The sequence below is a fragment of the Oncorhynchus keta genome, chromosome 12 (genome assembly GCF_023373465.1).
Source record: "Oncorhynchus keta strain PuntledgeMale-10-30-2019 chromosome 12, Oket_V2, whole genome shotgun sequence".
Classification (NCBI taxonomy): Eukaryota; Metazoa; Chordata; class Actinopteri; order Salmoniformes; family Salmonidae; genus Oncorhynchus; species Oncorhynchus keta.
Window position 1 is genome coordinate 31,607,970 of NC_068432.1, and position 16,037 is coordinate 31,624,006.

A 16,037-nucleotide genomic window follows, 5' to 3' on the forward strand; every position below is an offset into this window, starting at 1 on the left:
TGCAGTGGGTTAAAAGCCCAGCCATAGGTGGAAAAACTATTTATTACTCTGTTCACTGTTTGTAACCTTTAATTTAAAAAAAATGCTTTAGCCTTGGCATTTCCTCTCTTGGAAACCTTGCCTTTTTCCTCTTTCCCTCTCCCACACATTCACTCCTCTCGCTTCACCCTGTTTCAGCTGGCCAGCCTTACATTAAAGAATGAAAATCACAGACTCGCATGAACAAAGCACATTACTATTTTTTTCACAAATCTTGTCTCATATCTAATTTTGAGCTAAATTGGGAGTCGTAAGTTGAATCCCTAAGATAAATTCAGAGGGTACAGAGAGACAAGTCATTTCAGCTGAGACACGGTTTTTGATCAAATGTGTGAATAACAATGTCACTATTGCTTATTACTGTAGGGGTACCCAGAATTCTACCTCGCTGGAGCTGACATCCTAACTAGTGCATAGGTATGCCTTTGGAGCAAGACAAAGTGCAATTTAAATGAACTTTTTTACTACAGCAATCTGGGACAGTCATTTATTTGGTATTTTATTTTGAAGTCAATTAATTAATTAATCACATAATACATTGGGACTTATAGTACATACATTGTAGATGGTTCTATTGTGTATGTTTCAGGGTGGTCTGGATAGTCCATGGACAACATCTCTATCTCAGCAGGAACCACAAAAGATGACTCTTTTCATAGTTTTTCAATCATGTAATTGTAATTCATAGATGAAAGCCCTTCTTGATTCAATGATTTCAACAGTACTCCCCATCGAGTTATTTCCTGCATGTTTTGTCTTTTGCACATAATAGAACTCCCTGTTCTTACTCTCCTTCAAAATGGAGGACTATACATATTCTAACAGTCAGTTTAGGTATGAACTGAAGTGATGTTAATGAATCTCATCTACTATATCCTATGGCAACTATTTAGCTTACTGTAAGCCCAATTCTGAAAAGACAAGGATATGGTAAAGACCGAAGCGGAAAAGTGTTTCTTGTTATGTCTGACAACTAGGACCCAGAGGTTACTTGGTCAAGTCAAGTGATCCGGAAAACTCCTGTCCCTACTGATGATGCATAATAAAATACATTATATGGATATGCTGTTGGTTTGTAGCCTACAGTTTGTAACCAGGAAGCAACAAGGGGGTTGGGATCAGGAGGATATTGTTTCAGAGAGATCTTGAAGACCAGATGCTCTAGTGATTCACAGTGATATTGCATTGATATCTGATCGGACATGTTGCTCCTCACCAGATTGGCATAATGAAGACAGAAGGTGTTTTGTTTTATGGATTATTATATACTATTTGTCTGTACATTCAAATATTGAAATAGTTCCACAAAAAACATCACTAATTCCTAACCTGCCATGTATAGAATGGGATGGCCTTACTGAGCCTGCAGACAGCCTTGAGTTTACCCTCTTATATACAATGTTCTGTTTCAAGGTTGACTTTCATTAGAGATTTTGACCCAGCCTACAATAGATGGGTGGTGGTGTGATGTTTGTTAATTAATATACAAAAGTTCATGGTGTTGATAAATATGAAGCTACATACATACATTTAGTACTTGTGTAAGTATTCAGAATTCTGACAACTAACTCGGTTTCCTCCTATTCAAAAATACCCTACATGTGGTATATCCTTTTTTGTGTTTTCTATAGGCGGAATAGGAATATAATTTACTACCAAACCATCCTTGCTGCATTTTGTATCTATTAGGTCTACACTGTGCAATAATGTTCTTTTAATATTTGTTGTGTGTAATTTTTGGGATTTTCATTTTACATATGTTTTTTGGACACATTAGATGACATTTGCATAGTTATTACTTTACAGCGGGTGTTCAAAGGGTGTTGGAATTATAACTTATTTTTTTTTTACAAGGAATGATTGAAAATGTTGTTATACAACAACCTGTGTTTTTAGGAAAGACAGATATTTGCCCATGTACTCTGCATTCATGTTTGATTTCCCGGGACCACCCATACGTAGAATGTATGCACACATGACTGTAAGTCGCTTTGGATAAAAGCGTCAGCTAAATGGCATATATTATTATTATATTATTATTATTGATCATTCTTATCCCAGGTGGCACAAGTACATGCTCTTGTGAAGGAAACTTTACCTGCTACTGCCTAGACTCTAAAGTGAATGAAGGTTGTTTTGGATAACTGTGTCAGCAATGTAAGCCTGTTGTGATGAAACACGTATTTCTAGTAGCTACAAGCATTGTATGATGAGCAGAGATGTGTCATTATCCTACATAATGATGTAATTAGACCTGTACTCTGCCATTACACAGCAAATTGGCCAGCGTTACCTGGTGTTGATTTTTCAGTGCTCCATTGCAGGTTGATTTTAAAAAAATATTTGTTTCAATACCTATGTTTTTGCATGTACATTGATGAATTAATCTTTTGCTAATCAAATATAAATTACATACATGTTTTTTCACGAATACAATCTGTGACTTGGACTTATTGCACATGTTACTAAAATGTTTTTTCCAGTTTAGATGGTTTAGGTAGTCTCAGTCTTTCCAACCTAGAAGTCATTCTGAATGCAGGTTGCAGGTGTGTAAAAATTCAAAATGTTGGGTATCCCCACTCTGGCTGGATTCCAATAGGAATTACACATACAGTGCCTTGCAAAAGTATTCATTCCTGTCACACCCTGGCCATAGAGAGGCTTTTATTCTCTATTTTGGGTAGGCCAAGGTGTGACTAGGGTGGGCATTCTAGTTTCTTTATTTCTATGTTTTGGCTGGGTATGGCTCTCAATCAGGGACAGCTGTCTATCGTTGTCTCTGATTGGGAATCATATTTAGGCAGCCTTTTTTCCCTTGCATTTTGTGGGTAGTTTACTTTGTTAGTGGCACTATAGCCCTAGTAAGCTTCACGGTTGTTTCTTTGGTTCTTGTTTTGTTTGGCGACATTCATATAAATAAAGGAAAATGTACGCTCACCACGCTGCACCTTGGTCCGGTCATTTCCACAATGACGTCCGTGACAATTCCCCTTGGCGTTTTTTCCTATTTTGTTGTATTGCAACCTGTAATTTAAATGGATTTTTATTTGGATTTTATGGAATGGACATACAAAAATAATTTAAAAAATAACTTCTTTTTTTTAATTCTAAAAACTAAAAAGCGTAAAAGTGGTGCATGCATATGTATTCAACCCCTTTGCTATGAAGCCCCTAAATGTTATTAGTATTTTTTTTCCACCTTTATTTAACCAGGTAGGCCAGTTGAGAACAAGTTTTCATTTACAACTGCGACCGTGCCAAGATAAAGCAAAGCATTGTGACAAAAACAACAACACTAAGATCTAGTGCGAATAAGATCTGGTGCAACCAATTACTGTCAGAAGTCACATAATGAGTTAAATAAAGTCCACCTGTGTGCAATCTAAGTTTCTCAATATCTGTCACACGATCTCAGTATATACTATACACCTGTTCTGAAAAGCCCCAGCGTCTGCAACACCACTGAGCAAGGGGCGCCACCAAGCAAGGGGCACCGTGAAGTCCAAGGAGCTCTCTAAACAGGTCAGGGACAAAGTTGTGGAGAAGTACAGATCAGGGTAGGGTTATACAAAAATTTCAGAAACTTTGAACATCCCACGGAGCACCATTAAATCCATTATTAAAAAATTGAAAGATTATGGCACCACAGCAAACCTGCCAAAAGAGGGCCGCCCACCAAAACTCACGGACCAGGCAAGGAGGGCATTAATCAGAGAGGCAACAAATAGACCAAAGATAACCCTGAACGAGCTGCAAAGCTCCACAGCTGAGAATGGAGTATCTGTCCATAGTATGGAAGTGGCCAGAAAAAAATATTGCTGAAAGAAAAAAATGTGCAAACACGTTTGGTGTTCGCCAAAAGGCATGTGGGAGACTCCCCAAACATATGGAAGAAGGTACTCTGGTCAGATAAGACTAAAATTGAGCTTTTTGGCCATCAAGGAAAACGCTATGTCTGGCGCAAACCCAACACCTACAACACCCCGAGACTACTATCCCACAGCGAAGCATGGTGGTGGCAGCATCATGCTGTGGGGATGTTTTTAATCGGCAGGGACTGGGAAACTGGTTAGAATTGAAGGAATGATGGATGGCGCTAAATACAGGGAATTTCTCGAGGGAAACCTGTTTCAGTCTTCCAGAGATTTGAGACTGGGAGGGAGGTTCACCTTTCAGCAGGACAATGACCCTAACCATACTGCTATAGCAACACTCGAGTGGTTTAAGGGGAAACATTTAAATGTCTTGGAATGGCCTAGTCAAAGCCCAGACCTCAATCCAATTGAGAATCTGTGGTATGACTTAAAGATGGCAGTACATCAGTGGAACCCATCCAACTCGAAGGAGCTGGAGCAGTTTTGCCTTGAAGAATGGGCAACAATCCTAGTGGCTTGATGTGCCAAGCTTATAGAGACATCCCCCAAGAGACTTGCAGCTGTAATTTCTGCAAAAGGTGGCTCTACAAAGTATTGACTTTGGGGGGGAATAGTTTTGCACGCTCAAATGGTCAGTTTTTTTGGCTTGTTTCTTGTTTGTTTCACAATAAAATATATTTTGCATCTTCAAAGTGGTAGGGGTATTGTGTTAATCAAATGACCCCCCACCCCTAAATAATTTTTAGTTCCAGGTTGTAAGGCAACAAAATAGGAAAAATTCCAAGAGGGGTTAATACTTTTGCAAGCCACTGTAACTTTGTAAGCCATCATAATGTGACTTGAGTTCTGAAATCCTTGAGTTTCAGGCCACTGTATTAGGGTAAATACTTGTTGTATTGTGTAAAATAATGTCATTTTAATGGTAATATATTCACTTAGGATTTCACTTGGTGAAGATCACAGGACTGAAGATGAATGACTGCAACAACCATGTCACTAACAAATACTGTCATGGGTGGTAACGCTACAATTCACTTGAAAGGCAACGTACTCTGGGAAATATGCAAATAAGGCTTTACACTAAGCAGTGTGCTAATTTAACACTAAAAGGTGTAGACCCCTATAGACACTGGACCAGTGTTAAATGTAACATTAGTGTTGATTTAACACTGGAGAATTTGCTGTGTGCATGTCCACTACACTCAGCCAACTCTAAACCTTTTTATTATAGGCTACGTATAGGTCCTCATTTCAACTCAATCTTATCTAAGTAAGACATTTCATGATTTTGATATTTAATATTCACATTGAAATACGTTTGACTGTCTAGCATACTTGTATCAATAGGATATTTATATATACACTACCGTTCAACATTTTGGGGTCACTTAGAAATGTCCTTGTTTTTGAAAGAAAATCTAATTTTACGTCCATTAAAATAACATCAAATTTATCAGAAATTCAGTGTAGACATTGTTAACGTTGTAAATGACTATTGTAGCCGGAAACTGATGATTTTTAATGGAATATCTACATAGGCATACAGAGGCCCATTATCAGCAACCATCACCCCTGTGTTCCAATGGCATGTTGTGTTAGCTAATCCAAGTTTATCACTTTAAAAGGCTAATTGATCATTAGAAAACCCTTTTGCCATTATGTTAGCACAGCTGAAAACTGTTGTCCTGATTAAAGAAGCAATAAAACTGTCCTTCTTTAGACTAGTTGAGTATCTGGAGCATCAGCACTTATGGGTTCGGTTACAGGCTCAAAATGTCCATAAACAAAGAACTTTCTTCTGAAACTCGTCAGTCTATTCTTGAACTGAGAAATGACTGCAATTCCATGCGAGAAATTGCCAAGAAACTGAAGATCTCGTACAACGCAGAACAACGCAAACTAGCCCTAACCAGCATAGAAAGAGTAGCGGGAGGCGTCAGAGCACAACTGAGCAAGAGGACAAGTACATTAGTGTCTAGTTTGAGAAACAGATGCCTCACAAGTCCTCAACTGACAGCTTCATTAAATAGTACACGCAAAACTACTTTGAAGAATCTAAAATATATTTTGATTTGTTTTAACAGTTTTTTGCTTACTACATGCTTCCATATGTGTTATTTCATAGTTTGATGTATTCAATATTATGATACAATGTAGAAAATAGTATAAATAAAGAAAAACCCTTGAATGAGTAAGTGTGTCTAAACTTTTGACTGGTACTGTATGTGTGTTACTTACATGTAATATATATACATGTATTTTCAATTACGCTCTGTAGGCCAACTGGCCTTAATCCAAATATATTTATTTGGTCATTAAGGAATGCTGCCAAACTCACAGGCTGACGGCAAAAAGCGCTCAAGGACATTGGAAGATAACTTTGTCCCTGCGCAAACTTGCAGCAATCCAAACATTCTTAAAAACCAAGCATTAATTGCTGTTCAACCGGGGTGTGTTCAGTTGTCTCACGAGTTTTTTGGATGCATCATCACTCTTTTGTAGGCTTGCACCTTTATGGATATTAAACGTTAGCCTACTAGAGGAGTTTCATGATTGAAACAGGCACCGCTTCCCTCCGGATACGCATTTGCCAGATTGGACACAGACAACAAGGAAAAATAGCCACGATTATAGTCCATCGACTTCAGAACATCACTTCAGTCAGGACAATTTTCATTTTCGCCTTCATGGATGGTGAGCGCACATCTGACATGTAGGATACTTCTGTTGGCTTTATAATGTCAAAATGCATGCATGAACTTTTTTTAAATATCTGAATCCGTAAGCATTTTATGAAATAACGACATATTTGTCTTCAAACCTTTTTATATTAACTGGGCAAATCATTTTTGGTTTAGGCTAAATATTTCGGACAAAAAATCTATTAAATTACGCAATAGGCCTATCCTCCTATTTTTTTAAAGATAGGTCTAATTAGCTGACTCATTGTTTTGTTAAACGCCAATGGGCCGATGACTTTACATTCTTGTCAATGAACTTGGTTTTCACGAACCTCATTTTTACAACTCAGACGTTTTTTTGGACTATGGAGATTCCGGTTGGATTAGGGGGAGTTTGTGACTCCACAAACCTAGTTTTTCGCGGACCTTTCCAAAACGTTTTCCACAACGTGCAAGCATTGCCGAGTAACACGAATGTCACTGAAAGCTTGGACTTTTGTAGTTCAAAGTACAGTTTCTTGCAGAATAAACAACCCTGGGAGGTGCGCCAAACGAGCCGGCAATCATCCCGAAAAGAAATATGGTCAGGAACGGCTCGCAATTCTGATATTGAAGTGAGGGAAGATGACAGCGTTTGTTTTTCCAGAACACTCGAATCAGTGGCATGTCGTATTCATTTTGCCAAAAGCTCAAAAGGGAACAAAGCCGGGTTTTCCTCTTTGAACGAATCAGACAATCCAAACGCGAATGAATACGGATCGTATCGCTCTGGACAGCAAGTCTCCAACACCGAACAACAGCCCTGTCAACCCTCTGTGTCCCATCACGGAAATGAGTTAAATCATAACAGTGAGGCCTGTGTGGCGAGCAGTTGCTCCAGTTCTGCCTGCAGCACCATCTCAAAAACGGCGAGGGAGCTCTGCAACGCTGTTTCTGTGTCACTGGGATTGACCATGGACTCAAATGAGATGACTGACCTGGGACCTAATCACGCACCATCCAGCGTAAATCACCAAAGTCAAGAAAACTATTTGTTTGAGGTGCCTCTATTGAAATGTTCTGGAGCTGGAGAAAACGTCTCCATAACAGAATACACATGCCCCAGTGAGCGCTATGCCAAGCCACTACAAAGTGATAAACAACTAGTTGAGATATTTCAAAGTTCCCCTGCAAACAACCTTACAGAAAAAGTGGCGACCATACAGCACTTTAGCTCCGGACATCCATCCACAGATGAACAGGAGTTTAGACTGAATGAAAACAGGGATGACCCGACTTCAAAAGAAACAGATCATTTTCTGAATACAGGAGCTCGCTCAGCGTCTTATCATTTTGACCAACTGTTGCCAGTACACTTGGCACACTTCAGTCAAACCGAAACAGACAGAAACTCTTCTCATGTGTTCTACAAACCCCCAGCACATGTCGGTGAAACTGGAGAGACTATGGAGGACAAATATGCTGACTACTTACAACAACAGTACAGTGTCAAGATAAAATCTGAGGCCTTTAATAGGCATAATGAACCTGCCGGAACGTCATGGGACTTTCAGTACAGGTATAATGACAATGACAATACACAATATGGACTGAATTCATACATTGCGGGACCGGACACTGCGTTAATTTGTAACCCTCATGAATATGAGAGGGGTGGGGGACTCGTGCGCAGAGAGCGGCCAACTCCTGAGCAGTGGTACCCGGGCGAGATGCTAGGGAGGATGCCCTATCCCAACTCCCCATGCATAAAAAATGAGGTTGGTGACAGTCTGGATGTCTCTTACACAGATGCCAGGTAAGAACTTTATTGACATGCCCAAATACACAGAAACACGTTACATTACAGTGCCCTTATTATGGTGTAATTAACCTACATTTGTAAATTCAGTGTAACAAAGCAATCTGTCACCTGTCATATTTTACAATGTTATGGGCTGCATAATTCCAATTCTTAATTCCCTCTTCCTACTGTTATATTGATAATATGTATTTGAAGAAAAAAATCAACTACCCCATTGCCAAATGGTAATATTGCAAATTATATAGTGTTGCGTTTATTTGATTATCTTTAATAAATTTAGCACTCTTAGTATTACACAATGCGGTGGTTACTGCAGTATTAACATAGAATGAGAATGAATTCTGCATAGGTTAGGCCACTACTGATCCTGTAAAGGATTGCTGTGAATAGTGTTGAAGGAACAGAAAAAAACATCACATTTTAACAGTTCAGATTTGTACATCGTAGAGGAATTGCAAAGTTGCACCTCCATATCATTGTATTACAGCAAATAAAGGTGTTTTAAGCCTACTTTGTAGACTACTTTGAGCATCTATAGTTCTAAGCTCTGAATAGTGTATATCCATAGTGCTTGTCTGTTTTTGCTTTTTTAAAGAAATGAGACCTTCTAGGATTCATTAGAACTTATTTTACTATTATGTTGTCTGTATAACGTTTCCATATAGTTTGATTGGACACACAGCCACATGCCGCATGATTTACATATCTGTTGTGTTGAGAGCCATGGAACATTTCTCGATCGCAAAATAAAAAATGTGTTGTTGAATTGATTAACAATGCTTTTCATAGGCTACTATGAAAATGAACAGTTGTCCAACATAAATCCTGCTTGTGGAATGTGCAACTAATATCATGCAAAAAAGCAAGTATCATATTTGTAGTGTCTGTATTACACTGAGTACGTCTTTAATGTTTTACTCACAGTGATTTGGTGTTTGGTGTAGTAGGATGGATGGAATGACACAAAATAGAGCCCTTATTGGACCACACAGGGTATATGGTATACATCATTTTCATTCAAAGGTAGTCAAATCAATGTCTCAACCTTAAAGCGAACCTGTAATTTTTCAAGAGATGGTCATGTAGCCTATATAATAAGATAAATACATTATATATACAGACTACACTCTTAGAAAAAAAGAGTTCCAAAAGAGTTCTTCAGCTGTCCCCATAGGAGAACCCTTTTTGTTCCAGGTATAATAACTCTTTTGGGTTCCATGCAGAAACCTCTGTGGAAAGGGTTATACATGGAACCCAAAAGGATTCTTCAAAGGGTTCTCCTATGGGGACAACCAAAGAACCCTTTTTGGTTGTAGATAGCATCTTTTTTCCTAAGAGCAGGATTCCCCAACTGGTAGATCGCCGGCCAAATTTTTAGAACATTTACTGATTTTTTTTTTGATAACCTCAAAAAATACCAGCAAATCAGCTCCAAGTGCTTTTAATTTAGAAAATCTGGTCCAAAGTATTTCCACACATAATAGAGAGACACGTGATTGTATACAAATGTAAGCAGGTGTGAAATTATTATGTTTTAGTCAAATGTATCTATTTGGGCTTCTTGCTGTCAATTTGCGGTCTACAAAATATTTGTAATTATGTTAAGGCCCCCTGAACAACCACTCAAGGAAAAATCAGCCTGCAGTTGACTCTAGTTGATGATCCCTGATGTACAGGCTCTGTGAAGATAGGCGTTTGAGGGACTGTAAGAATTCAATGAGCAGACTTTCTTATCTTACACACAAGACACTGCATACCCTAAAACTGAGTGGAGGGAGATGGTTGTTATCGGTCCAGTCACATTTTTCTTACTCCAAAAATGACTACTGATGATCTCAATTCTCATATATTCAGAACAAGAAATGCTATAAAATCTTGTTTACAGTATAAACCATTTACTAACATGATCATATGAGACGTGGGCCCCTTCATTTAAATTTAGTTACAAGAGATTTATAAACAACATTCTTCCTTCCTGCCCAGGAGAAAGCATTTTTGAATCTCAAACATGTTTGAATCTGTAGCTCAATTATTCCCAACCAGAAGACAAAGACTTAGACAATACGCATCTCTATAATATCTGTTACAGGGAGTAATATTTCTCCAACTCAGGATAATAGTGCATTATTGATGCCCTTACCTGTTGATTCATTTTGCCCTGTAGTTTTGAATTTTGGTATTTGCATTTACAAGATGTTTCTAAGATATTGAAGTGGTATGGAATTTATATCAAACAGTTGCATGTATTGTAATGGGTAGCAATAACGCTAGATTTGCATGCTTGTGTGTACGGTATTCCTCGTTTCCACATTGTTAGAAGTCTTTACATTTAGCACTATGATTAATGTCATGAGATAGAGATCTAGTTTTACATGAGTTAACTGGTGATCTACTTTACTGCCCGTTTGACAGCAGCCCCACATTATTCATACACATGGCCATATTTTAGAATATCTTTCTCTAACTTGGAGAGCTCATCTATATACATTTTTAAATGGTCTGATAGGCCCACTATAACTGAGCCCTAGCTTGAGTTCCTATGTGAATTTGATTGTTTATTCAATTACACCGTAGACAAAGTAATATTGTCTTTGTCAGAAAATGTTTCACATTGTGGCATTAACACGTACATTGTTCTGATCTGCAATATAACAGCAGCAACTACAATTATACCAAACACAGACCTATTACATCACATTGAGTGCTTTTAAGATTTGTATCTTAGTCAACATAAACAGTAACCCCTCTGGTGTGTTCACAGTTCTAGAAGTATCCCAATAGCCAGTTTATAACTGCGAAGGGACATCCAGACCATGCCTTTTCAATTACACATGAGTGCTAATTGTTATAGCTTCCTCTATAGCCCTCAAACTCAACCCTGGACCTCGAAGCCAGTTCCACTGCATTCCCCTCTAATCATAGACTGATTTAGACCAAGGACACTAATTTTTTCCCTTTCAATTTAGACCTAGACAACCAGGTGAGGTTGAATACCCCTGCTCTATAGGATGCTTTTATAAGCAATATATTATCTAATGGTGCATTTTTTTCATGGACTGGAACTATAACAAAGCATGTCTGATCAGGCTTCATCCAACTATGGAAGTAAATACAAACATCAGAGATAATTCACCAACCATGGGATGTTATGGTGTTCTATGGATACATGTTCAAATTGGTCAGTAATAATATATTATCTATACTCTGGCTCCAAAAAGCTCAGCACAGTGACTGAATGGAATATGGAAGTGTGGAAGAACAAGATAGGCCTATAAAAGGCTTGTTAGACAAAGGGTCAATTATGTTGTCAATTTCTGTTGCAGCAATTATGCTCTGTTTGGTGTGAAAATAGATTTTTGTCTTACTAAGCAGTCACTGGCACCTAACACTTCTTTTTGGACTGTTCCTTACCTTTAGCTGTCATCAACATGTCATGAGAGGCATATTTGCATATTTGTAACTATTAATGAAGATGATGTTCTATCGTTTCCACATTATAGCAGCCGGACGGATTTCCAACCAATATCACACAGGCAGTATAGTTCTTTACACTGTAAGTTTCAGTTAAAAAAAAAAAAAACAATAAAATGTATATTCCTGCATTCGCTATTCAAAACTATATAAAATTTGCTTTAAATCTAACTCTATCCATGAAATGCTGGTGTTTTTAATGCATATTGTTTGCTCAGTACTGTTACTATATGTGTGTTTATTCCACCATCACTCCCAATCAGTGTCTGGCTGTAAAGTTGAATCATCTTTACCAGAGGTGGCTTCCACCACTCCCTCACTCGGATCACTCTCATTCCCCACTGGACTAAGAGTGGGCTTCATGCCTCAGATCCCTCTTGTCCTATTTGATGTAGCTTCCTTGGCCTCATGGCTCATTATGGCATTGTTTTTATACACTCACAACACAAGCAGGTGGCAGCCTGCAATGCACTGGGCTTTATGACTGGGAAAGGTTGTTTGAATTTGTTTCGTCATTTGAGGTGTATGTGTGCGTGTGTGTGTGTGTGTGGGGGGACGACGACGACACCCTTTTTGAGGACAAAGGGCTGGATGCACTAATAGTCAGCACTCCACTGCTGATTTTGATGACCTAACCATCTGATCCACTCACTAAATGAGACAATGAATTTACCTGAGATTCTAAATTACTCTCCAAATTGCACCTCAAGCATGAAAGTGCTGTGCTAATGACAATTCACATGTCAAAGTCACACACCACCTGCAGTGTAAAATATTATGTTGATTCTAAGGTCTAAAATGTCTAAGTGCTATTTGCGTCAGTTTTTGAACTTACAAACCATATGGCTATTAGCTCCAATTGGCTTATGGGCAGCATTCTTGATATCAGCCTCCTGTTATATCAAATTCAGAATAGCTTATTTTGTTCATGTGGAGTAGTCATTCACCTCGGCGACATTTATTTCTTGAATGTGAATTTCATTTCAAACTGGTTAGATGGGGTGGGTAGGGTAAAATAGTTATTTAACTTTCATTTAACTAGGCAAGTCAGTTAAGAACAAATTCTTTATTTACAATGATGGCCTACCCTGGCCAAACCCGGACAACCCTGGGCCAATTGGGCGCCGCCCAATGGGACTCCCAATCACGGGCGGAGGTGATACAGCCTTAGACCGCTGCGCCACTTGGGAGCCCAATAGAGCTAGAGACACCGTATTTTATTACAAATAACATATATATCATATACCATGAGAAACTGTAATTACTTTTCTAGGGTAAATTAGTTTAAATTAAATAGACAGAGAACAGAACTACCGCAATGTCAATTTTGTACCTGCCGGTGGGAGTAAAATAGCCTTGGGACAGAAGTAACATTTGGCGAGAAGTTCACAAAAGTCTTATCTTCATGTTTCTGGTTTGTTATGGTCTTTACTTTCAACAAATGTACTATCAGCCATCATTTCATGTTTGTGCCGATTTGAATAATGCTATAAGTTAGAAATGTATGAAAATGAACCATCAACATAGCAATGCTGCACAACCACAATATTTTGCCTTACAATATTAATCAGATTAAAATGGATCACATAATAGCTACATTAACCATAATTTTCTCATCTCACTTTCATGGGAATGTAGTAGGATATGTTTTTCACCATTTTCAATGACTGTTCATGCTTAGATCTACCAATCAGGTGCACTCCAGCTGTCCTTGTCATGCACCCTCCTCGTGTCTTGATAGAATAAACATCTTAATTCTCTTTACAAACTGCAAAGGTATCATGCTTATCACATTTCCATGGCTTGACATAAGGTAATTGACCCCCAGATTCATAAAGATATATATTTTAACCACTAACCTGTCGATAAAAGCTTATGTGAGAAGCTGAGCCATCAAGTCAATTGATTAAGGCATAATTCTAATGATGTCATATACAATTTTCAAACATTCAGTCAGTCAGTTAATGTTTTGCTAACATTATAAAAGCAAAATGAACTAGAGGAGACAATGGCCTGTGCTTGAACGTTTATTTGATTTTATTAAAAGTCATTAGTTTACAGTGTGTTAGTTTCTTCCCAATCATCTCCCCTGTAGCTTCTCCCAGGCTAACACCCAAGACTTGAAGCCTATGCTGTCATTTAGTCACTAGATGGGTTAAGAAAATGACATATGTTTGGACCCTTAAATAACTCAACACAACTCTACAACCAAAAATCACTTGCTGGTCCGTTTTGTGACATACATCGCTCATAACCACTTTTTGTTGATAACTCTGCGAAACATGGTGGGAATAGGCTGTTTCTTTGCAGTGAGCTCATCCTCCACATTAGGAACATGCTGACTTGACTACATCATTCTAGCTTCTGTGTTATCTGAGAAAATGGGCGTGTTACTTTCGCCACGTGTTACTTTTGTCCCGGCTCTCCCTGACAAAGGACATCCGCTTTGATTCAGTAGAATTCTGTGGTTACAAGTCTTTGACAGTGAGGCTGAATGGTAATTTCAGAGGAGTAAGATTCTTTCCAATATAAAATCACATACTTTTTTAATCCTTGATGATTTTAACAATACAATTTAGAAGTGGAGATGTTTTGCCTAATAGCGTTTTATGAATAGTCAAATTGGTCAGAACCCGTCTGAAATACAATTATTCAGCTTTTCTGATAATTTCTGTTTACCCCTGCCTTGCCATGCCTGCCCTATACATTCACATTAATACGCCATGTTGACATCCACAGGATATGCCATCAACTTATTAATGTCCTGCAGTATTGCCACCTATCCTAAATGCACATCTCATTTTGGAATTCCAAGAATTCTAACTATTTCCCTGAAATGTTTATTGCAAAAGTGGATAACGTCTACCATTTTTTTCTGAGGTCTTTGCTGATTTATTTTGATTTTCCCATAATGTCAAGCAAAGAGGCACTGAGTTTGAAGGTAGGCCTTGAAATACATCCACGGGTACACCTCCAATTAACTCAAATGATGTCAATTAGCCTATCAGAAGCTTCTAAAGCCATCGTTTTCTGGAATGTTCCACTCTGTTTAAAGGCACAGTCAACTTAGTGTATGTACACTTCTGACCCACTGGAATTGTGATACAGTGGAATATAAGTGAAATAATCTGTCTGTAAACAATTGTTGGAAAGATTACTTGTGCCATTTACAAAGTAGATGTCCTAACCGTCTTGCCAAAACTATAGTTTGTTAACAAGAAATGTGTGGAGTGGTTGAAAAGTGAGTTTTAATGACTCCAACCTAAGTGTATGTAAACTTCCAACTTCAACTGTATATAGTCATGTCAAATTAAATATTAAGCCACTGATAGCTGTTCAGAGGTAACTATGACAAAACTGAGCCTTGTGCTTTATTCCCTTACAGCTGACCTCTCTTGCTCTAGATTCTGACCGAGTGGGCATTTAGCATACTGCAGATACTGTATAGATGACTGTTTTGGTGATTGGTTATAAGCTTTGTCCTTGCATTTTTTATATAGAGCCTTGACATCTTACATTACGTGTCATTGAATTATAGTTATGTCTGTACACACTTTCCAATCTCTTCCTGTGCTCACAGCTGCAGTAGAGCAGCCCTCTTGCCCCCCTGGCCCCGGCACTGCTGTTCTCACCTTTCCCACACTCTCTCATCACACCCTCTGTCCAGCTCTAATGGGAGATCAGACAAATTCTCATCTCACTTAGAAACTGTGCATCAGAGGGAGAAAAGTCAAAATGATTAAATAAATCTGGATCTGTTCATAAAATACAATTTTGGTTCAATGCATTTGATTTAAATCAGCATCCCTTTTGATTTAAACACAACTTTAATGTAAGAAGTGGTCAGAAAGGGAATGTTTGGACCTGAATGCCCAAACATTTAGGAGATAAAGATGCTCAAAGTTGAGCCACTTTGATACTTTACCATACCATGAGACATCCATGTCTTCATCCCTGGAAAATAAGTGTGATATAATTTAAAAGCTCACACAGTGTTATCAATTGTATTATTTAAAAAATATATGTATATAAAGGAATACAAATTGTAATTTACAAACCTTTAACACAAATGATTGAAAACACGTAAACTCAGATTTATTATTTCTCCATATTTGCATATGTTGTAGCTTACACTCTATTTCACATCAGCTGAGGTTTTGTGTTGTGCCC

General features: G+C 38.2%; 1 protein-coding gene across 2 annotated transcripts in view; it reads left to right on the forward strand.

Annotated features, from left to right (window-relative positions):
- Window positions 1-6,308: 6,308 nt before the first annotated feature.
- LOC118391326 (androgen receptor-like) overlaps window positions 6,309-16,037 on the forward strand; it is a 55,026-nt gene continuing 45,297 nt past the window's right edge. The window contains exon 1 of one of the 2 annotated variants that reach the window (XM_035782606.2): window positions 6,309-8,390. In XM_035782606.2, coding sequence (XP_035638499.1) covers window positions 6,907-8,390 — 1,484 coding nt within the window. In that variant the 5' untranslated portion in view covers window positions 6,309-6,906. The remainder of the gene's footprint in view (window positions 8,391-16,037) is intronic. The other variant, XM_035782607.2, reaches the window with a different exon arrangement.